The sequence below is a fragment of the Oncorhynchus mykiss genome, chromosome 1, assembly GCF_013265735.2.
Source record: "Oncorhynchus mykiss isolate Arlee chromosome 1, USDA_OmykA_1.1, whole genome shotgun sequence".
NCBI lineage: Eukaryota > Metazoa > Chordata > Actinopteri > Salmoniformes > Salmonidae > Oncorhynchus > Oncorhynchus mykiss.
The window spans coordinates 32,861,413-32,883,875 of record NC_048565.1 but is presented as its reverse complement, the minus strand read 5'-3'; the positions used below and the strand labels follow the sequence as shown (position 1 = coordinate 32,883,875).

Here is a 22,463-nt window from a genome sequence, read left to right as displayed (position 1 = left end):
CCCATCATTGGATTAAAGGGGATTGGTTCACCCCCTCCCAGTAATACCCAGCATCCCCTGCGGCCAGCGTGTTAGCCCTACATGATCGAGAGTGTAATTCATTTCTGAACTACTGAATGAAAGCCCTGCTTCCCCTTACTTTTAATTCATCCAGAATAATAAAAACTCTCTCATTTACAAGTCAAGTTTTGAATGTTTTTACATTTGAATTTGGCCTCAGAATTATTTTTCTTGATCTGTATTTTTCTCTTCTACCTGTCCTATGTATTGCTGCTCTATAGTCTCAGTGGCTGTAGTTTAGTTCCAGCTGTTTGAGTGCTGCTGCATGAGAGAGAGAGAGAGAGAGAGAGAGAGAGAGAGAGAGAGAGCGAGAGAGAGAGAGAGAGAGAGATGGAGAGACAGAGAGAGAGAGAGAGAGAGAGAGGGAGAGAGAGAGAGAGAAAGAGAGAGAGAGAGAGAGAGAGAGAGAGAGAGAGAGAGAGAGAGAGAGATGGAGAGACAGAGAGATGGAGACAGAGACAGAGAGACAGAGAGTAAACAATAGACGGATGGTGTGGACAGATTTGCTCTGCATATGAATGCAGTGTAGTGCAGTGCTTTACTGTCTAACGTAAAGCTGCAGACTTCAGCCTTTTTCCAACATCAGAGAGGACTACGGCGGGAGTTCTTCATTCCGCTAGAGCTCTCAGCAAAGCAGATACTGCTGGGGAGACCTAGGGAGAGTCCCGCTAACCTCGGAGCCTGAACTGGACAGTCTCCCAGAGCTCTTAAACTAGAACAAGCTGAGGGGAGAAATATGCCTTTACTCTGGGCTACCTATGCTCCCTTGACAGATATGGTACTGGGTCACATAGAATGTCATAGGAAGTTGCAGGACGAACAGTATACGGGTTTGTTAGGAGTGTGTGTGCCTAGGTGTGTTATGTTTGCGTGCATACGTGTGTATGTTCAGCAGTTGGCATTGACATGTGAGTGTGAGTGAACGTTGAACACAGGCTTCCATTCCCACAAGGCACCAAATCTGAATGAACCAGATCCCACGGCCATAGAAACCAAATACCTCTACTGGCGGGGGTGGGGATCTGATAGCAACCAAATCCATTCTCTTTATGGTTGTTGTTTTTCTACAACCTTGTCTTTGTCAGATCTACACAGTCATCAAAATCTCCTCCAGTAGCCTTGGAGTGGCTATAACTTGCAGTGTTAAGTTAGTACTGACTGCCAGCAAGGTCTAATTTCTCTGCAGGGAATAGAAGAGGTAGTGGTGTTGGATCAGAGACATATGAGTGCCCTCTGGGGACAGACAGCAGACTAATCCTGAATTCTCAAACACCTCCTTACACAGGACCAAACCACGAATGTAGATCTGAGTGAGGGACTATAGGAGTAGGGTGAAGGGACAATGGCTTGATTTGGAATTCAGCACACCAGTTCTAACACATAATCATAATGTGGCCAATTAACCTTTTACACAAAGCTGATATGCTAATAGGGTGCAGTTATGATAATGAGGGAGGTGTGTGTGTGTGTGTCTGTGTGTCTAACCTTATTGCTTTATTATATAGAGAGAGATTAGCTGCATTTTGCAGTATTAAGAATGTTCAGCTATTCTCAGTCTTAAGATCTTATCAGCTTTTCCTTATTGAAATCATTGAACTTTTATTTCGGAAAGAAGCCTAAGCACTGCCAATATCCTCTGTGAGTGACAGAAAGAGAGGGAGGGATATATTGAGGATGGTAAGAGAGAGAAAGAGCGGGATAGAGAAGAGGGGGAGAGAGAGACTCAGGTTGTCTTTGTGATTTATGGATTTCATAAGCCCTAAAACCTCTCTGGTCTGACACTCCATTCTTCTCTCATCTCATTGAGTCTTCACAGCTATCACAGCTTTAGTCCTAGTCAGCAGACACACACACACACATAACACACACACATGCACACGAGCACGTACGCACGCACGCACGCAAAAGGGGAAAGGTATTTATGGGGGTCATAAACCTCCCTCTCAGGCCAACGTCATGACAATACATGCACACACACACACACACATACACACACACACACACACACACACACACACACACACACACACACACACACACACACACACACACACACACAAACAAAAACAGGTATGCTCACACACATACACAGACTAACACACGCAGGTATGTTCGCACACACACACACAAACACACACACACAACGATGTCAGCTTTAGTCCTGTCATGACTGTCCTGATCAGGGCAGGTTACAGGAGACCACAACCCTACAGATTATCTCTCAACCCCAACAGAGGAGGAGAGATCTAGGGGTCTGAAGATGTGGGGGTTTCATGACCCCTCACTTCCCTGATAAATCTCAGGCCACAGACAAATTCCTTTGTCCTGTTACTATGGAGAACCAGCCTCAGAACATTAAACTATGAAATAAAGGGACTTTGGAACAATGGTTTTCGTGGTCATGACGATAGATGGAATATGAAAATATATGTCATTTTTGTTTTGTTATTAAAGGTTAATAGATGACGTTATTACGAAAACATTGTAACATGAAGAGCTTTCCTAGTATATGTTTGATACATTGTACGTTGTGTGGAAAATGTCCAAATCACAGGGAATGTTTTGGTAAAGATGAAATATTAAGTTAGTTGTCTAAAATTGGATTTGAGAAAAACCTAGACCTTGCTCTTAACTAAGTACGCCCAGAGAATTGCCCTAAAGGCTCGCCCACTTCTGACACGAGGGTATAAAACCTGTGAGTAAAGAATTTACAGAGAAGACTACATGACCCAAGCTGCAGCTAAGGTCTAAAAAGTAAACGAACCCAGAATGCAACACAAGTTTGAAGACAAAGAAATCTTTTTCTACCCAAGCTACGGATGAGTAGCTGTGTCTAAGTGGGTGAATTCATGCCGGACTCCCTTAGCATCCAATCCCAGAGGATCGTGGTATCTAAAAGGTTTCATTCCTATGCTGTGAGCTCTGAGCTACAGAGCTGTCTGTCCTCAGAAGACCCCTTCCAGAGCAAGGGTGAAGGAACAGACTCCTAAGCCAAAAGGACACTGACATCGTGAGGACGACCAGAAAGGTGCGCCAGAGAAGTGCGTCATCGAGCAGCCTGAACGGTCCCCTGAATGTTCTCCTCTGAGATCTTCCTCACGTAATTACATCATTATATTCTGACCCATAAGAGCGGCAGTTTGGGGCAAGGCTAGGGTTAGAATAAGCATAGCTGACAAATTCCCCCAAATGTATATTTCTCTCGTGTACTTTCTTTTTTCTCTCTCTCTTTGAAATCCCCATTTTGGGTAACACTCGCCATAGTGTGTTGGCCCGTTATACTAAGTTCTAAAAAATAGCCTATATTGTGTTTTGTCTATGTGTATCTTTTATCATCATTGTAGCTTTCTCATAAATAAATATTCAACCAAGATTGGTGTGGTACGAACTCATTGGTGAGACCCGGGTTCGTGCAGATTCACGGGCTATACGACGTTCAGAACGAGATGGTAGCGGTAACTGGTTAATTAGCAGCTGTTCTAAAATCGATATTCTGATATTCTTTGAGTTAATTTGGGAAATAGAAACTCATTAAAAACCAGTTTTCCCATGGTGCCCCAGGTTAATGAGTTAATAATTGCTTGATTCAGATAATCACGCAATTAGAAACTTTTAATCATTCGATGAACAACAGTCGTCACATTAACTAATACAACGTCACGGCACTCCCAATCTGCCACCATGCTCAGAACCATGTGCTATAAACCAGTTAGAATAGGACCCAATGGAGCACACACACACACACACACACACACACACACACACACACACACACACACACACACACACACACACCTGGTCCCATGGGTCTCCTCTAGAACACACACACCTGGTCCCATGGGTCTCCTCTCCTCTAGAATACCAAGTGTTCCGTAAGATGGTTGTCCTTATATGACCTGATCCTGAGATGCATATAAAGCACAGGGTCTATGTCAAGCACATACCAGTGTCATGGGGAAACAAGCATCACTAAGACACACTGAGCATTTACACCCCCTCTGACTCTATCTTGGTCATGGAAACATTGTCACAGTTCTGTATAGGCCTACCTCATAGGGGTAAACATCAGTCAGTCACCCTCATGTGTTTCCTCTTGCAGTGGAGTTTCGGTAAACCACACTCACACAATGACTCATTTTGTCCAGGCTTTAGCTCGACTGGCTTTGTGGTACAGAGGTAACAGGTTCAATCCCAGTCAGTAACATTAGTGTTGTGACACTCTCATAAAGCGGTGTATGTTCTGAGCTTCTTCTTTCTGCAGTTGTGTTGTTGAGTATGACACTGCTTTGTTCATATTGACTTTGAAATAGATATCCTGACACTAGTTCCATTCTGTTTCTTATCTTCTCTCCTCATCTCTCTTCTCTAATGCCCTACCATTCTCTTTCTCTCCCCTGCTCCTCTCCCCTCTCCTCATCCTTCTCATTCTGTCTCCCCCTCCTTCTCTCTCTTAGCTCCCTTCTCTCCTCCCGGTATTGAGACCGTGGTGAAGTTTGATGCCTATGGCGACGGAATGGGACGCTACAACATCTTCAGTTACCAGCACAACGCTGATCGCTACGGATACGTGCCCATCGGTGAGTGGGCGGAGACTCTGAGCCTGAGCAGTGACCTGATTCGCTGGCCAAGGGAGGTGGTGCCCCCATCCCAGTGCAGCGACCCGTGTGCCCGCAACGAGATGAAAAAGATGCAGGCTGGTGAGGAACACACACACACACACACACATAGGGCTTAAGCAGATCTAGTGACATCACTAGCAGAAGTGTCAGTGTAATTTGTTTTGGAAGAATGAAATGATTGGAGCAGCTGGCTCTCATGTAAACATCCTAGTTTCCTTTTCTTACATACAAGCTGCCTAAGGTAATATATTTGTTTTATACCTGTATCTTGTAGGAGAATACTGTTGTTGGATCTGTACGGCGTGTGAGGCTCATGAATACCTAGCTGATGAGTTCACCTGTTCGCCCTGCGCCCCTGGCCAGTGGCCCAGTGAAGACCTCACTTCCTGTTACGACCTGCCTGAGGACTACATCATGTGGGAGGACGCCTGGGCTATCGGACCAATCAGCATCGCTGTTGTTGGGTGAGAAGTTAGAGGAGAGGAAGAGGGATCAGTCTCATTAGTTGGGATAGGCCTAAAGTGTAGGCTTTTGTTCAGGCCCAGCACTAACACTAGACACTTTTCCCAAAGGGGATTCAACAAAGTAAACTGAAACTGATCTACTCACCATCTGCAGGTTCCTGTGTACATCTCTGGTGTTCTGGGTGTTTGTGAGACACAACAGCACGCCCCTGGTGAAGGCGTCAGGCAGAGAGTTGTGTTACATTCTCCTGCTGGGTGTCTTCATGTCCTACTCCCTCACCTTCCTCTTCCTGGCCAAGCCCTCGCCTGCTATCTGCGCCATGCGACGCCTCGGCCTCAGCACCTCATTTGCTGTCTGCTACTCTGCCCTGCTCACCAAGACCAATCGGATCGCCCGGATCTTCAGTGGGGTGAAGGACGGGGGCGGGACCACGAAGCCGCGCTTCATAAGCCCCACATCCCAGGTCAGAGGTCATCCTAGCTGTCAGAATATGGGGGAGGGAAGAGGGGGGGGGGGGAGAGATGGAGGGAGAGATAGAGGAACAGAGGTAGGGAGAGATGGAAGGAGGAGGGAAATGGGAGATGGAGGTAGATTACAGATAGATAACTTAGATGATGGCGTTGCTCTTCTCTCCCCCCCCAGGTGTTTATCTGTCTCAGTCTGATATCGGTCCAGTTAGTGATGGTGTCTGTGTGGTTGCTGCTGGAGGTTCCTGGTACCAGGAGGTTTACGTTACCGGAGCGCCGGCAGACAGTGATCCTGAAGTGTAACGTCCGTGACTCCAGCATGCTGCTGTCGCTAGGATACGACGTGCTCCTGGTCATCCTGTGTACTGTGTAGGTGGTGCAGAGGTGCTGCGTGTGATTGTGTGTGTGGACATCAGAAGGTTTATCATTCATATTGCGTAAGCCTTCAAGGTTTGTTTATTCTTTCATTCTATTTGTCTCCTTTATCTGATCCTAGGTACGCCTTCAAGACCAGGAAGTGTCCAGAGAACTTCAACGAGGCTAAGTTCATAGGTTTCACCATGTACACAACCTGTATCATCTGGCTAGCCTTCCTGCCCATATTCTACGTCACATCCAGTGACTACAGGGTGAGAGCAAGGTTCACACACACACACACACACACACGTGCATAAACACACTTACTGTATTACACAACCTTTGTATTCATCATTAACAAACATAAGGGCAAACATTTTAATAAGACACACTGCTGTCTTCCACTGTCGCTGGCTGCAGGATATCTGTCCTGACATGTCATGCTAACTGTTTTATGTGCACCCTTATAATGTTAATCCAAGAGGCTGCCAGGTACTGACACACTGTCGACAAGCAGAGCAAGAGGAGGGTATGTGTTTACCTGATCCTTACAAATCACACACACAGCCTTAGGCTGTGGAAAGAATTGCTTTGGCCTTGGTAATCTGACTTGTGAGGTAGAGAGAGACACACTAACACCACGGCCTTGCCTGTGAGATGGTGTGTGTGTGTGTGTGTGTGTGTGCACTTGTACAGGAAGTGGGTACATACACATTTGTTCTTGCTTTTCTGTCTGTTCATACATATGTCCATAAAAAGCATGCACTCTTCCTTCCTCTGGTCCTCTGTTCCAGTGTAGTTCCCATGTTCTCTGTCTTCCTCTGGTCCTCTGTTTCAGTGTAGTTACCATGTTCTCTGTCTTCCTCTGGTCCTCTGTTCCAGTGTAGTTACCATGTTCTCTGTCCCCCTCTGGTCCTCTGTTCCAGTGGAGTTACCATGTTCTCTGTCTTCCTCTGGTCCTCTGTTCCAGTGTAGTTACCATGTTCTCTGTCTCCCTCTGGTCCTCTGTTCCAGTGTAGTTACCATGTTCTCTGTCTCCCTCTGGTCCTCTGTTCCAGTGGAGTTACTATGTTCTCTGTCTTCCTCTGTTCCAGTGGAGTTACCATGTTCTCTTCCTTCCTCTGGTCCTCTGTTCCAGTGTGGTTACCATATTCTCTGTCTTCCTCTGGTCTTCTGTTCCAGTGTAGTTACCATGTTCTCTGACTTCCTCTGGTCCTCTGTTATAGTGGAGTTACCATGTTCTCTGTCTTCCTCTGGTCCTCTGTTCCAGTGGAGTTACCATGTTCTCTGTCTTCCTCTGTTCCAGTGGAGTTACCATGTTCTCTGTCTTCCTCTGGTCCTCTGTTCCAGTGGAGTTACCATGTTCTCTGACTTCCTCTGGTCCTCTGTTCCAGTGGAGTTACCATGTTCTCTGTCTTCCTCTGTTCCAATGTATTTACCATGTTCTCTGTTTCCCTCTGGTCCTCTTTTCCAGTGGAGTTTCCATGTTCTCTGTCTTCCTCTGGTCCTCTGTTCCAGTGTAGTTACCATGTTCTCTGTCTCTCTCTGGTCCTCTGTTCCAGTGGAGTTACCATGTTCTCTGTCTTCCTCTGGTCCTCTGTTCCAGTGTAGTTACCATGTTCTCTGTCTTCCTCTGGTCCTCTGTTCCAGTGTAGGTACCATGTTCTCTGTCTTCCTCTGGTCCTCTGTTCCAGTGGAGTTACCATGTTCTCTGTCCCCCTCTGGTCCTCTGTTCCAGTGGAGTTACCATGTTCTCTGTCTTCCTCTGTTCCAGTGGGGTTACCATGTTCTCTGTCTTCCTTCAGTCCTCTGTTCCAGTGTAGTTATCATGTTCTCTGTCTCCCTCTGGTCCTCTTTTCCAGTGGAGTTACCATGTTCTTTGTCTTCCCTTGGTCCTCTGTTCCAGTGTAGTTACCATGTTCTCTGTCCTCCTCTGGTCCTCTGTTCCAGTGGCGTTACCATGTTCTCTGTCTCCCTCTGGTCCTCTGTTCCAGTGTAGTTACCATGTTCTCTGTCTTCCTCTGGTCCTCTGTTCCAGTGGAGTTACCATGTTCTCTGTCTCCCTCTACAGGTCCAGACCACCACCATGTGTATCTCTGTCAGTCTCAGTGGCTTTGTGGTGCTGGGCTGTATGTTCGCTCCCAAGGTCCACATCATCATGTTCCAACCACAGAAGAACGTCACCAGTCTCCGCCTCAATATCAACCGCTTCAGTGTCAGTGGTCCTGCCACCACATACCCTTCACACGGTATGGTTAAGTTACAGTCAGAGATGAGCATGGTTCGTTATGTAGCCAAGTTGGAATTTAACTAAATGTCCCATTTTTATTAATCTCTCTCTCTCTCTCTGTTTCTCTGTTTCTCTGTTTCTCTGTTTCTCTGTTTCTCTCTCTCTCTCTCTCTCTCTCTCTCTCTCTCTCTCTCTCTCTCTCTCTCTCTCTCTCTCCTTCCCTCCCTCTCCCCCTCCCTCTTCAGCATCAGTGAGTGCCCAGTACGTACCGACAGTGTGTAACGGGAGAGAGATTGTCGACTCCACCACTTCCTCTCTGTGACCACACCCACTCACCTCTCTAACCCTGCCCCCCAGAGACTGTTAGCCAATAGGCACACATTGTGCCCCTCTGCCCCCTCCTCCCACGACGTGGACTAGCACAGTTCTGTTTCACGGCTGTAGAAAGGGTTTAATACTACTTTGTTTTCTAGTGCTGTACATATAATGGAATCAAAATTGTTGTAGAGAAACAAAAGAACCAAAACAACTTTGTAGGAGGATTTTTTGAGCCTTTGTTTTGAAAAGCTTTGTTAAGACGTGTGTACATATACAGTATGTGTACACACGATGTGTACATATATAACTGTGCACTGGGTTGTGATAGGAGTGTGTATATGTATGTGTTAAGGTTGTGATAGGAGTGTGTGTGTGTGCTAAGATTGTGTTAGGAGTGTATGTATGTGAGTGTTAGGGTTGTGATATGAGTGTGTGTATGTGTGTGTGTTAGGGTTGTGATAGGAGTGTGTTTATGTGTGATCGGGTTGTGATAGGAGTGTGTGTGTGTGTGTGTGTTAGGGTTGTGATAGGAGTGTGTATATGTGTTAGGGTTGTGATAGAATTGTGTGTGTGTGTGTGTGTGTGTGTGTGTGTGTGTGTGTGTGTGTGTGTGTGTGTGTGTGTGTGTGTGTGTGTGTGTGTGTGTGTGTGTGTGTGTGTGTGTGTTAGGGTTGTGATAGGAGTATGTGTGTGTTAGAGTTGTGATAGTAGTGTGTGTGTGTTAGGGTTGTGATAGGAGTGTGTGTGTGTTTGTTAGTGTGTGTGTGTGTGTGTGTGTGTGTGTGTGTTAGGATTGTGATAGGAGTGTGTGTGTGTGTGTGTGTGTGTGTGTGTGTGTGTGTGTGTGTGTGTGTGTGTGTGTGTGTGTGTGTGTGTGTGTGTGTGTGTGTGTGTGTGTGTGTGTGTGTGTGTGTGTGTGTTAGGATTGTGATAGGAGTGTGTGTATGTATTAGGGGTGTCTGAGACATATGTTCTGTAGGGGTAGTGGCTGAGACAGCCTCACCTGCAATAGCCCACAGACTTTGTACTTTTTTTGTAGGTCTTATTGTAATAACCCAGTCAGTATGCATTTTTATTCATTTGTATGTTGTATGTTGTATCTGTATATTTGTATATTACTGATGGTTGGAACAGCACAATGTTGACAGTATTATGTAACTCCAGTAGGATTCCCACTACTGTGGACTGACAGTGGATGAAGCTCCCTGAGTTGGGCTGACGAGCCCATAGGAATAGAATGGCTGGAACGGACATAGTATCCACATTTCATAGTTTGTTGAATCACACATTTGCTCTCATTGTAGCATATAGGGGGAAGGTAGCCAAGTGGTTAGAGGGTTGGGCCAGTGCCTGAAAGGTCGCTGGTTCAACTTCTTCAGTTACCTGCACAACGCTGATCGCAACAGATACGTGCCCATTGGTGAGTGGCCGGAGACTCTGAGCCTGAGCAGTGACCTGATTCGCTGGCCAAGGGAGGTGATGCCCCCATCCCAGTGCAGCGACCCGTGTGCCCGCAACGAGATGAAGAAGATACAGGCTGGTTAGGAACACACACACACAGGGCTTTAAGCAGATCTAGTGACAGCACTAGTAGAAGCTCTGTTCGAGTCCCCGAGCCGATGTGTGAACTTGAATGTCCTTTCTACACATCCTAATTCTATGGAACAGCCACTGTATAGGAGGGTCCAATTACCTTGGTGACCATAGTAACAGACGTGTGTACAACAACGCAACAACATTTCTCCTTAACCAGCATTTTTGGCATAAATGTTAGCAACGATGTGACAACACAAGGTAGTTAATTACAAGTGACTGTTCAAAGTGATACTTAAAGAAACATTACAGATGCTATGTCACTTAAAGAAACACTGCAGATGCTATGCTACTTAAAGAAACACTGCAGATGCTATGTCACTTAAAGAAACATTACAGATGCTATGTCACTTAAAGAAACATTGCAGATGCTATGCTACTTAAAGAAACACTGCAGATGCTATGTCACTTAAAGAAACATTACAGATGCTATGCTACTTAAAGAAACATTGCAGATGCTATGCTACTTAAATAAACACTGCAGATGCTATGCTACTTAAAGAAACATTGCAGATGCTATGCTACTTAAAGAAACATTACAGATGCTATGTCACTTAAAGAAACACTGCAGATGCTATGCTACTTAAAGAAACACTGCGGATGCTATGTCACTTAAAGAAACATTGCAGATGCTATGTCACTTAAAGAAACACTGCAGATGCTATGCTACTTAAAGAAACATTGCAGATGCTATGCTACTTAAAGAAACATTACAGATGCTATGCTACTTAAAGAAACACTGCAGATGCTATGTCACTTAAAGAAACACTGCAGATGCTATGCTACTTAAAGAAACACTGCAGATGCTATGTCACTTAAAGAAACATTGCAGATGCTATGCCACTTAAAGAAACATTGCAGATGCTATGTCACTTAAAGAAACACTGCAGATGCTATGCTACTTAAAGAAACATTACAGATGCTATGTCACTTAAAGAAACACTGCAGATGCTATGCTACTTAAAGAAACACTGCAGATGCTATGCTACTTAAAGAAACATTGCAGATGCTATGCTACTTAAAGAAACACTGCAGATGCAATGTCACTTAAAGAAACATTGCAGATGGTATGCCACTTAAAGAAACATTGCAGATGCTATGCTACTTAAAGAAACATTGCAGATGCTATGCCACTTAAAGAAACATTGCAGATGCTATGCCACTTAAAGAAACACTGCAGATGCAATGTCACTTAAAGAAACATTGCAGATGCTATGCTACTTAAAGAAACATTGCAGATGCTATGCCACTTAAAGAAACATTGCAGATGCTATGCCACTTAAAGAAACATTGCAGATGCCATGTCACTTAAAGAAACATTGCAGATGCTATGTCACTTAAAGAAACATTGCAGATGCTATGCCACTTAAAGAAACATTGCAGATGCTATGTCACTTAAATAAACATTACAGATGCTATGTCACTTAAAGAAACATTGCAGATGCTATGCCACTTAAAGAAACATTACAGATGCTATGCCACTTAAAGAAACACTGCAGATGCTATGTCACTTAAAGAAACATTACAGATGCTATGCCACTTAAAGAAACATTGCAGATGCTATGTCACTTAAAGAAACATTGCAGATGCTATGTCACTTAAAGAAACACTGCAGATGCTATGTCACTTAAAGAAACATTACAGATGCTATGCCACTTAAAGAAACATTGCAGATGCTATGTCACTTAAAGAAACATTGCAGATGCTATGCTACTTAAAGAAACATTACAGATGCTATGTCACTTAAAGAAACATTACAGATACTATGTCACTTAAAGAAACATTGCAGATGCTATGCTACTTAAAGAAACATTACAGATGCTATGTCACTTAAAGAAACACTGCAGATGCTATGCTACTTAAAGAAACACTGCAGATGCTATGTCACTTAAAGAAACATTGCAGATGCTATGTCACTTAAAGAAACACTGCAGATGCTATGCTACTTAAAGAAACATTGCAGATGCTATGCTACTTAAAGAAACATTACAGATGCTATGTCACTTAAAGAAACACTGCAGATGCTATGCTACTTAAAGAAACACTGCAGATGCTATGTCACTTAAAGAAACATTGCAGATGCTATGCCACTTAAAGAAACATTGCAGATGCTATGTCACTTAAAGAAACACTGCAGATGCTATGCTACTTAAAGAAACATTACAGATGCTATGCTACTTAAAGAAACACTGCAGATGCTATGTCACTTAAAGAAACACTGCAGATGCTATGCTACTTAAAGAAACATTGCAGATGCTATGCTACTTAAAGAAACACTGCAGATGCAATGTCACTTAAAGAAACATTGCAGATGGTATGCTATTTAAAGAAACATTGCAGATGCTATGCTACTTAAAGAAACATTGCAGATGCTATGTCACTTAAAGAAACATTGCAGATGCTATGCCACTTAAAGAAACATTGCAGATGCTATGTCACTTAAATAAACATTACAGATGCTATGTCACTTAAAGAAACATTGCAGATGCTATGCCACTTAAAGAAACATTACAGATGCTATGCCACTTAAAGAAACACTGCAGATGCTATGTCACTTAAAGAAACATTACAGATGCTATGCCACTTAAAGAAACATTGCAGATGCTATGTCACTTAAAGAAACATTGCAGATGCTATGTCACTTAAAGAAACACTGCAGATGCTATGTCACTTAAAGAAACATTACAGATGCTATGCCACTTAAAGAAACATTGCAGATGCTATGTCACTTAAAGAAACATTGCAGATGCTATGCTACTTAAAGAAACATTACAGATGCTATGTCACTTAAATAAACATTACAGATACTATGTCACTTAAAGAAACATTGCAGATGCTATGTCACTTAAAGAAACATTGCAGATGCAATGCCACAACCCTAAACTCACTCACTGATTTTTCGTTTAGCATTCAGAAACTTTCATTGAAATCGTTCCACAAGCACTGTTTGTAAAAATGAGTTTACGCCGAACAAGTGTAGTTGAACACGTCTTCCCTACATCCTTTAAACCAATGGGTAGTGAGCCCTCCCTTGTCGAAGTGTTCTATAGTCATGTGATGATGTTCTATTAATGGCTATGTGCCTTAAAGGGAAATTCCACCCCAAAACAATCTTTTGGTATTTGTTTCATTAGTCCATATAGCCCCCAAATGTATATACAGTACCAGTCAACAGTTTGGAGACACCTACAGTAATTCATTCCATCATTCCATTTTTCTTTATTTGTACTATTTTCTACATTGTAGAATAATGGTGAAGATATCAAAACTTTGAAATAACACATGGAATCATGTAGTAACCAAAAAAGTGTTAATCAAATCAAAATACCCTTTGCCTTGATGACAACTTTGCACACTCTTGGCATTCTCTCAACAAGCTTCACCTGGAATACTTTTCCAACGGTCTTGGAGGAGTTCCCACATATGCTGAGCACTTGTTGGCTGCTTTTCCTTCACTCCGCTGTCCAACTCATCCCAAACCATCTCAATTGGGTTGAGGCCAGGTGATCGTGGAGGCCAGCACTCCACAGCCTGGAGGTGTGTTTGGGTCATTGTCCTGTTGAAAAACAAATGATAGTCCCACTAAGTGCAAAGCAGATGGGTGGCGTATCGCTGCTGTGGTAGCCATGTTGGTTAAGTGTGCCTTGAATTCTAAATAAATTCTGACAGTGTCACCAGCAAAGCACCTCCACACCATCACACCACCTCCTCCATGCTTCACAGTGGGAACCACACATGCAGAGATCATTCGTTCACCCACACCGCGTCTCACAAAGACAGGGCGGTTGGAACCAAAAATCTCAAATTTGGAATCCAGACCAAAGGACAGATTTCCACCTGTCCAATGTCCATTGCTCGTGTTTCTTGGCCCAAGCAAGTCTCTTCATCTTATTGGTGTTCATTTTCTTATTGGTGTCTCTTTGCAGTAATTTGACCGTGAAGGCCTGATTCATGAAGTCTCCTCTGAACAGTTTATGTTGAGATGTGTCTGTTACTCTGTCTGTGATGCATTTATTTGGGCTGCAATTTCTGGATTGGATTGGACAATTTCTGGATTGTCGTTTCTCATTGCTTATTTGAGCTGTTCTTGCCATAATATGGACTTTTTTTTTTTTACCAGATTGGGCTTTCTTCTGTATACCACAACACAACACTGATTTGCTAAAACACATTAAGGAAATACATTCTACAAATTATCTTTTAACAAGGCACACCTGTTAATTGAAATTAATTCCAGGTGACTACCTCATGAAACTTGTTGAGAGAATGCCAAGAGTGTGCAAAGCTGTCATCAAGGCAAAGGGTGACTACTTTGAAGAATCTCAAACCTCAAATATATATTGATTTGTTTAACACTATTTTGGTTACTACATGATTCCAAATGTGTTATTTCATAGTTTTGATGTCTTCACTATTATTCTACAATGTAGAAAATAGTACAAATAAAGACAAACCCTTGAATGTGTAGGTGTGTCCAAACAGACTGGTACTGTATATCTTGAAAACATGATATCTGACACGTGAAACAATTTGGGATTACATCAACAATGGACTAATGAAACAAATTTGAAAAAATAGTTTTTGCAGAGTTTTCCTTTAATGTGTGTCTGCTGGTTTCTCCATGCTGTGCATATAGGCCAGTGTTATTCTATCCTCATTGTTGATTGGAGGTGGGAGGGAAAGGAGATATTCTGGATGCTCTCTTCTTAAATAGAATCCTCTCATTGTCTCCTTTCCTTCATCCCACTTTTCTGTTGTGTGAAACACAGGAAGTGTCCAGGAGAATGAGGCCACACCCATCTCTGCTAACAGGTTTGACTGGGGTGTGAAAATCTCTGTTACACTCCTAACGCAGGTCACCAGTCAAACATTTCCCCAAAGGCTTAGGAATGGTGAAAAACTAAAATAAGAGACAGTTTCTGTGATTGAGCATTTTTCTGTGTGTGTGTTTTGCAGCAGGCAGAGGAGCAGGGTTATGTAAAAGTGTGCCACGGGCCAGAAGGCACAGCATCATGTTCAGCCCAGACACACACTAACACAGCCCAGAGATTGGAAGGCTGTTGTTCTGAGGCTTATGCATTCACTCCCCAGCCCTGCTCCAACCAGACTCTAACCTCCCATCCACTCCTCTCCCTGCATGGCACATTGCTATGGACAACCACTGCCACATCCACAATTCCTTTTGTTCTGATGTAGTGGGATGGGGGAGTCGAGTATGAAGAAGGATTAAGGAGTGGGATGTTGATTCAAACTCAAGTTGTCGTTAATTGGACTTGGCAGAAAACTCAACCAACCTACTTTCCCTCTCTCCATCTCTCTCATTGTCTCCCTATATTTCTCTGTCACCCATGGCAGTCCCCCTTCACTCTCTCACCTTGTGAAACTCTGCTGGTGTATTCGTCAGAGCCAAGATTGCTTAAGACAGGCTCTGTACGGATCCTGAGTCCACTGCAACACAATACCAAGAAGGGTTCTGTGACCGCGCTCCATCATGTCTAGCACACACATACAGAGCCTGACTCAAATACACACCAAGCAAGAACATTGGGCTGTCACAGCAGCATACTTGAAGAGGGTGGAGATGGAGGGGGGGGGGGGTAGATGAGGTATACATCTAGTCCCTTTTAAAATGTATACTGTACTAGTTAGCTTGACCAACAGATGACAGGGATTGTAATGTGTACATATGGGAATAGGCTAGGAGTGACTGGTCCTTCACAAATAATGTAGAACAATACAACAAAACAGTGAAGTTATCAGTATTTTACCATTATAAGTGTCAATGCTAATGGTACTAACTCTGTCCAAAGGTGTCATTAATAATGTTATAAAAGTATGTGTTCGCTTTCACAGCGTATTCTCACCTGGAATGGGTCAGTGATCTCCAGATTCCCAAGAGAACAACCCAGAACATTCTGGAGTCAAGGTAGAAGTTGTTCCTATAACCACAGATCTAGGGTCACACTATCCTCAATCCTAACCTTAACCATTATAGAATGACAAAGTATCTGACCCTGGATCAGTGGTTCGATCTGGGGTCAACGTGAACCCTGACCTCTTTGGACTGGCCGATCAGAAAGCAATAGAGCTCATCATACGTGCAATAACGAGGACATCATAATAAACAATAACAAATGATATGCCTGTCGTCTGCTCACTTCTTGTGTGTAGGTTTTTCATTGGAAGCAAGGGACAGATTGAAAGCGTACACAAATACAATATAGTTTATTTCACTTTAAATAACAGAAAGGCAGTCAGCATCATATCGTATCATCATATGGATAATGTAACATCGCCACTCCCGATTGGACTAAGAGAGCGTGAAGGACATTCCACCATCACCATGGTAACCCAAAGCCTACAGACAGAACAAATGGGTAAAGGGTGGTGCAGGTCAGACTAAGATGAGACTGTAATAGGGTGTGTGTGTGAGTGTGTGCCGGGTATTTAGGGCTATGTGTGGACTTCTGTAGATCTCAAAGGATTGGACAGGTGCCAACATGCAAAGATCCCACCCAGCCTTTCAGAGGGCACTATGGAACACCGTATCTTCCCTCTTATTGAGAAGGAGCCTAAGGATTGATGTGAGGTTGGTCTCAGAGGACAAAACACCTGAGGGAAAACAACATGGCCACCAAAGCAACCTGACAACAGAGTGACGGAAAACAGCACAAAAAACATCCCACATATAGGTCCTCTTCTTTACCTAAGCAGACCCGACACACCACCCATATACACCCTTTTAAAATCACACCACCCATATTCCAGCAATCCACCCACACACACACACCATTCCAGGGATAAGGCCAGATGGGGGTAATGTCCTCTCACATGTGTTTGTGTCAGTGAGCATGCATTCTGGGTGTGTGTACTCTGCATGTGTCTATATATGTTCTGAGTGTGTGTGTTAAGGGTTCAAGCCCTCAACATGGAGATATGTTGAAGAAGTCTCTCTGGGGGGGTGGTTGGTCTCTCTCCTTGTTCTCTTTCCTCTTTCTTCACCCCCACACCAACCCGTTTGACTGTGAGGAGTTCAACTGGACATTTTCATAGCTTCTCCCGTTTCCCTGTGGATGAAATATACAGACACGTTAGTCCATGAACTAGAATTACCAGGGGAGAAACAGATTCTGCACTCGCAAGTGTTCACACACGCACATACTGTAGGTAATGTAGTTTGATTTCAGCATAACTGCATAATGGTTCTGACTCTTACCCTAGATGCGATGGCTTTGAGTTTGCGTATCAGGGATGTTTTTTTGGAGTAGACCACCTCATCCTCCATCTCTCCCTCATTCTCCTCTCCCTCCATCACGGCACAGCTATCCGCCCCCGGCAGTTCACACTCCTTATTGGACGACATTACCAGCTTCGAGTACTTAAACTCCAGCCTACCAGAGTCAGGGGTAGGCGGGACTTAGAAAAATCACCAATCTTCAGGACTACTCTAGTTCTTCTTCCAGACATATGTATGAATGAATACATGAATGAATGGATGAGTTCCTACCTCTTGTTCTTCTTCCAGAAATAGCAGGTGATGGAGAAAAGCAGTGCGGCGGTGAAGGCGCCTATCGTCGCCCCCATCTTTACCAAGAAGTCCATGCTCTCACACGGCCAGGTCTTCTTCTCCGGGAGGGACACCCCTCCTACACACCGCTTTGGCTCAGTCCACACATACAGAGTGTCCTGGGGAGAGGGAGACAGTGAACATGTGTCAGTGTGTAATGGTATGAAATACATTTTATCTAAAGTATTCAGAGTGAGAGCAGATAGCAGCTCCTTTGCAGGTAATTGATTAGTAAAACACACACCTGTAGTCCTCCCTTGCAGGCTCCCTCTATCTGGTGGTAGTTTGTGGATGTGCACTGAGGACACGCCCCTGAGCTCTCCCACAGGAAGTGGAAGGTACAGCCATCACACGTCCCCGCCGGACACTGACTACAACAGAGAAACATACTGTTACTACAATGTACTAATCTAACTTTTACGTTATAAGGACAGTTTCAATGAGATGTACTCTGATCAAATCCGATCAAATCTGAGTGATAAATCCATGTGTTTGTTCTCAGCTTCTCGTGTTCCTCCAGCACGGAGCATGAATATCCATCACACAGAGTTAGATAACTAGCTGCCTGGGAGTAAAAGCAAACTTCTTACTAATTTATCAGTCACAAGAGGATGCAGAGTTTCTGTGAATTGAGCTTGCAGTTCATTTCGAGCTTGGACTTCTTTTAAGTCTCTCCTTTTACTAGTAATCTCCTTTGAGGCTGCAGTTTCGGAGCAAGACTGAAAGAGAAAAAGAGAGATAGAAAGAGAGGGGCAAGAAGAGAGGAAAGGAGACAGACAGTACCTGGGTACTGTGAGTTCTCCTTGTGTGCCTCTATCCGGGTTACAGCGAAGCGTCACCACCACGTTACGACCTTTATCACATGACGAGGTCACCTCCAGAGAACTATCCAATAGAAGCATAACATTTGGTTAAAAAACAACAGGGTACTCCTGATTAAGAGCAACTAAAAACTACCCCAAACCTTTACTTGGGCCCCAAAAACACTATTCACAGAAGTAGTTATGTTTTAGAATTTGTGTTTTAGGATGTAGAAAAGATCAATTACCGGTAGAAGAAGTTGACGTCAGGGACTTTGTTGGTGGTCTGTGGGAACAGGTCTGGTCTTGCCTTGACTCCATCCAGAGTCAAGGCCACTGTCGCTCCTACACACATTCATCAATAAATGAACGCCTACTATACACCAGTGACAAAGATCGGCATCAGGTTACAAGGAAAATGTGTGTGTGTGAGTGTGATGTGTACTCACCCAGAAAGGTGTCTGCTAGGCTGATGGACTGAGAGGATAGTGCTGTGTGGAAGCCCCGCCCACTGGAGGGGATAATGGTTGATTGACAGATTAATGTCTCCACCGCATTGGCTGGTTCCCCTGTCTCTTTCTGAGAATCGGCGCTGGAAAGGTCAGTCACGTTGTCTGTACACACAGCCCTTCTACCCTGAGAATGGAAAGCTAAATTCAGGATCACAAAGTAATTGTAGGTTGCAAATATTGTTAAATCAGTGTGTGTGTGTGTGTGTACCTCTCCTCCACAGAGGCTGATGTTGAAAAGGTGGTAGTATTTGGTTCCTTTGGTGGTAAAACTGGGTCCGTTCATCAGTGTTCCAACAGAGCCCAGGGAACTGTAGTCAAAACTCAGAGACACGTTGTTCTCAGAGTAGGAGAATACACAGTCACTGTAGCACCTGCTGTGCTCCTAAAAAAACAAACATTCAGTTGTGCACTGGGGGAATCAACAATGGACACAATTTTATTCACCAACCTTGACACACAAACACACGCTTGGTGTGACACTGATATCAACAAAACACACACCTTGTTGCTCTTGCTGGATGGTCCACAGGGTTTGCAGGCCTCTGGGCCCAGGGTGCTGTGTGAGGTGAGGTGTGTGTTGGGAGGGCACTCGGTGCACTGGCTGGTGTGTATGTAATGTCCTGGAGGGCAGGGCACACACAGCGAGCCGGAGGGCTGGGAGAGGAGGGCACAGGTCTGACACTCCGACGACACACCGTCTACAGCATTACTCACTGAGATGGAGTAGATACTTGCCACGTTGTTCACATTCTGACGCACCTGGAGAGAAAGAGAATGCACTACTAGTATATGATTGTGTCTGTATACATTAGTGCGTATCCAGGTTTGTATACAGTGTGTGTGTGTGTGTGTGTACTTACGTCAGAGGCCTGGTTGGTCCTCTGGAAGGCCCAGGTGTATGACACAGAGGCGTTCTTGGTCATAATGTGTGTGTAGGACTGTCTGACCTTACTGCCCTCCCATGACGCCACCACCCTTGTACTCTTCCTGTTTACATCCTACACACAGTGATGTAATTAACTTTACACAGTTCAAAAGTAGTGCACATTTTAAAAGGAATAGAAATATCCAAACACATTTCTAGATGCTTGTATACTTTTTGCATTGAGTGTGGGTTTTTATTTATCCGGTGTTGTTCTCACCATCATAAAGTACAGCTCACAGTCAGCTGAACACACCATCTCAAACTCAAAGCTGATACGGCCAAACTCTGTCCCCGCACCACCTGTTGCTGATGTAGGAGGCCTGAAAACACACACACACACACACACACACACACACACATAAAGAGAGTGATAGAAGGAGAGGGGAAGGGAGAGAGCAAGAGAGTAGTGTTGCACGGTATACCAGTGCCACGGTAATATCCCGATACCAAAACAATACTTACAATAGCAACATTTTAGAATACCGTAGTACCGTTACATATGATACTACCAACATTTGCGGTCCCTGATGAGTCAACTGTTGTTACATTTGATACATTGCAGCAGTGCACAGAGCAAGCAAAGTTGATACATTGTATCATTTCATCGCCTGCTATAACCAAGAGCACAGGTCCGTCTCAGTAGACTTTGGAAGTCCGCTGTGCTGCAGCCGCCGAGAGTCATAGAGGAACAATGGACAGGCAGCTTGCAGCTTTACAGAGAGGAAAACAGGCCTCACCATTAAACAAATATGATCCATATAACCAGAGCTACCTTATTTCCTTCTAGCACATTTCATATCATTTCAAAAACTTTGTCACGGTTCATTTTAAACTAGGTCAGGTGGCTAATTATTGTTTTGTATTAATTAAATTCTCGTGACAGTTAACTGAAGAGTGAAGGTGGTTTCATGCAGTGTTTCCCCCTTACTTCCACAATGACCTGCAGATCATTATGCATTTATATTCCTTCATTACATTCTTCCAAGTCACAGGGAGACATTCTATGCAGTATTCTATTATACACTGAGTGGTGTGAAGTTAAATTCAACATGCACAGAACGTTTAGAAAATGGGAAGAAGTGTCCGGGGGAAGGGGCGAACCAGACGCTATGTCACTCCAAATTATTTTTCCAGCGGTTTCACGATACTACTTGGTAGCGTGATACTTGGCCTGGTATCGTTAGTAAAATGTTGGTATCGTGATACTTGGCCTGGTATCGTTAGTAAAATGTTGCTATCGTGATACTTGGCCTGGTATCGTTAGTAAAATGTTGCTATCGTGATACTTGGCCTGGTATCGTTAGTAAAATGTTGGTATCGTGACAAGACAGAGACAGATTGAGATGAAGGGACTCACTTAAAGCCAGGTACATGGAGGTTGAGGATGAGGTAGTCGTTATCAGAGCCCCCTGCTCCACTACGGATATGATCCCCCGCCACCTCCCAACCTGACGGAGAGACACATCAGAACACACACAACACGCCGACATACCAGGGTCTTCTCTGAATATTTCACTCAAATGTGGCCTGTGGCCCGTCTTTGCATTATGCTAAAGTGCCGAAGACAGGGGTACACAACCCTCCTCCTGGAGAACTACCCTCTCTTAATTCTTATCCTGGCCTAAAGGGAACATGTCAACAACAGTAAAGAGCAACAGCACCCTCTAGGCCTCAGAGAGAGCAGCTGCACCCACCATTCATGCCGTCACACTTGGAGTTGCCCACATTGAAGCAGGATGTCTTCATGCTGGCTGGAAGGACGTTCCACCACTTATACTGATAACCTACAGCAGGCTCAGTACCCGCAGGACACGACTCACACGCTGGGAGAGAGGTAGAAAATAGGAAGAGAAGAGGGAGAGAAATAGAGATCATAATTTAGGAAAGCAAACGCAAAAAGAAAACCCAGATCCCACGAGTGATCAGATGCATTGCAATTAATTGCAAAGTCCCTCTTTGCCATGCAAATGAATTGAATCCTTCAAAAACATTTCCACTGCATTTCAGCCCTGCCACAAAAGGACCAGCTGACATCATGTCAGTGATTCTCTCGTTAACTCAGGTGTAAGTGTTGATGAGGACAAGGCATGAGATCACTCTGTCATGCTGACTGAGTTCGAATAACAGACTGGAAGCTTCAAAAGGAGGGTGGTGCTTGGAATAATTGTTCTTCCTCTGTCAACCATGGTTACCTGCAAGGAAACACATACCGTCATCATTGCTTTGCACAAAAAGGGCTTCACGGGCAAGGATACTGCTGCCAGTAAGATTGCACCCAAATCAACCATTTATCGGATCATCAAGAACTTCAAGGAGAGCGGTTCAATTGTTGTGAAGAAGGCTTCAGGGCACCCAAGAAAGTCCAGCAAGCGCCAGGACCGTCTCCTAAAGTTGATTCAGCTGCGGGATCGGGGCACCACCAGTACAGAGCTTAGTCAGGAATGGCAGCAGGCAGGTGTGAGTGCATCTGCACGCACAGTGAGGCGAAGACTTTTGGAGGATGGCCTGGTGTCACGAAGGGCAGCAAAGAAGTCAGGAAAAACTTCAGGG

At 44.2% G+C, this 22,463-nt stretch overlaps 2 protein-coding genes across 3 annotated transcripts in view; one reads left to right on the top strand and one right to left on the bottom strand.

Moving 5' to 3' along the window:
• The window catches only part of grm3 (glutamate receptor, metabotropic 3), a 49,684-nt gene extending 40,724 nt beyond the window's left edge, over positions 1–8,960 (top strand). For both annotated transcript variants that reach the window (XM_036976060.1, XM_036976052.1), the window contains exons 7-13: positions 4,515–4,757; positions 4,954–5,143; positions 5,298–5,607; positions 5,787–5,980; positions 6,108–6,240; positions 8,040–8,217; positions 8,444–8,960. In XM_036976060.1, coding sequence (XP_036831955.1) covers positions 4,515–4,757; positions 4,954–5,143; positions 5,298–5,607; positions 5,787–5,980; positions 6,108–6,240; positions 8,040–8,217; positions 8,444–8,520 — 1,325 coding nt within the window. In that variant the 3' untranslated portion in view covers positions 8,521–8,960. The remainder of the gene's footprint in view (positions 1–4,514; positions 4,758–4,953; positions 5,144–5,297; positions 5,608–5,786; positions 5,981–6,107; positions 6,241–8,039; positions 8,218–8,443) is intronic.
• A 7,355-nt stretch (positions 8,961–16,315) lies between these two features.
• The window catches only part of si:ch211-233h19.2 (endosome/lysosome-associated apoptosis and autophagy regulator family member 2), a 23,380-nt gene continuing 17,232 nt past the window's right edge, over positions 16,316–22,463 (bottom strand). The window contains exons 11-23 of the mRNA XM_021599112.2: positions 21,608–21,736; positions 21,271–21,361; positions 20,131–20,233; positions 19,849–19,986; positions 19,490–19,747; positions 19,197–19,370; positions 18,926–19,112; positions 18,725–18,821; positions 18,460–18,561; positions 17,921–18,047; positions 17,617–17,795; positions 17,326–17,500; positions 16,316–17,176 (exon numbers count right to left, since the gene is read on the bottom strand). Of these exons, the coding sequence (XP_021454787.1) occupies positions 17,108–17,176; positions 17,326–17,500; positions 17,617–17,795; positions 17,921–18,047; positions 18,460–18,561; positions 18,725–18,821; positions 18,926–19,112; positions 19,197–19,370; positions 19,490–19,747; positions 19,849–19,986; positions 20,131–20,233; positions 21,271–21,361; positions 21,608–21,736 (1,829 nt within the window). The 3' untranslated portion in view covers positions 16,316–17,107. The remainder of the gene's footprint in view (positions 17,177–17,325; positions 17,501–17,616; positions 17,796–17,920; positions 18,048–18,459; positions 18,562–18,724; positions 18,822–18,925; positions 19,113–19,196; positions 19,371–19,489; positions 19,748–19,848; positions 19,987–20,130; positions 20,234–21,270; positions 21,362–21,607; positions 21,737–22,463) is intronic.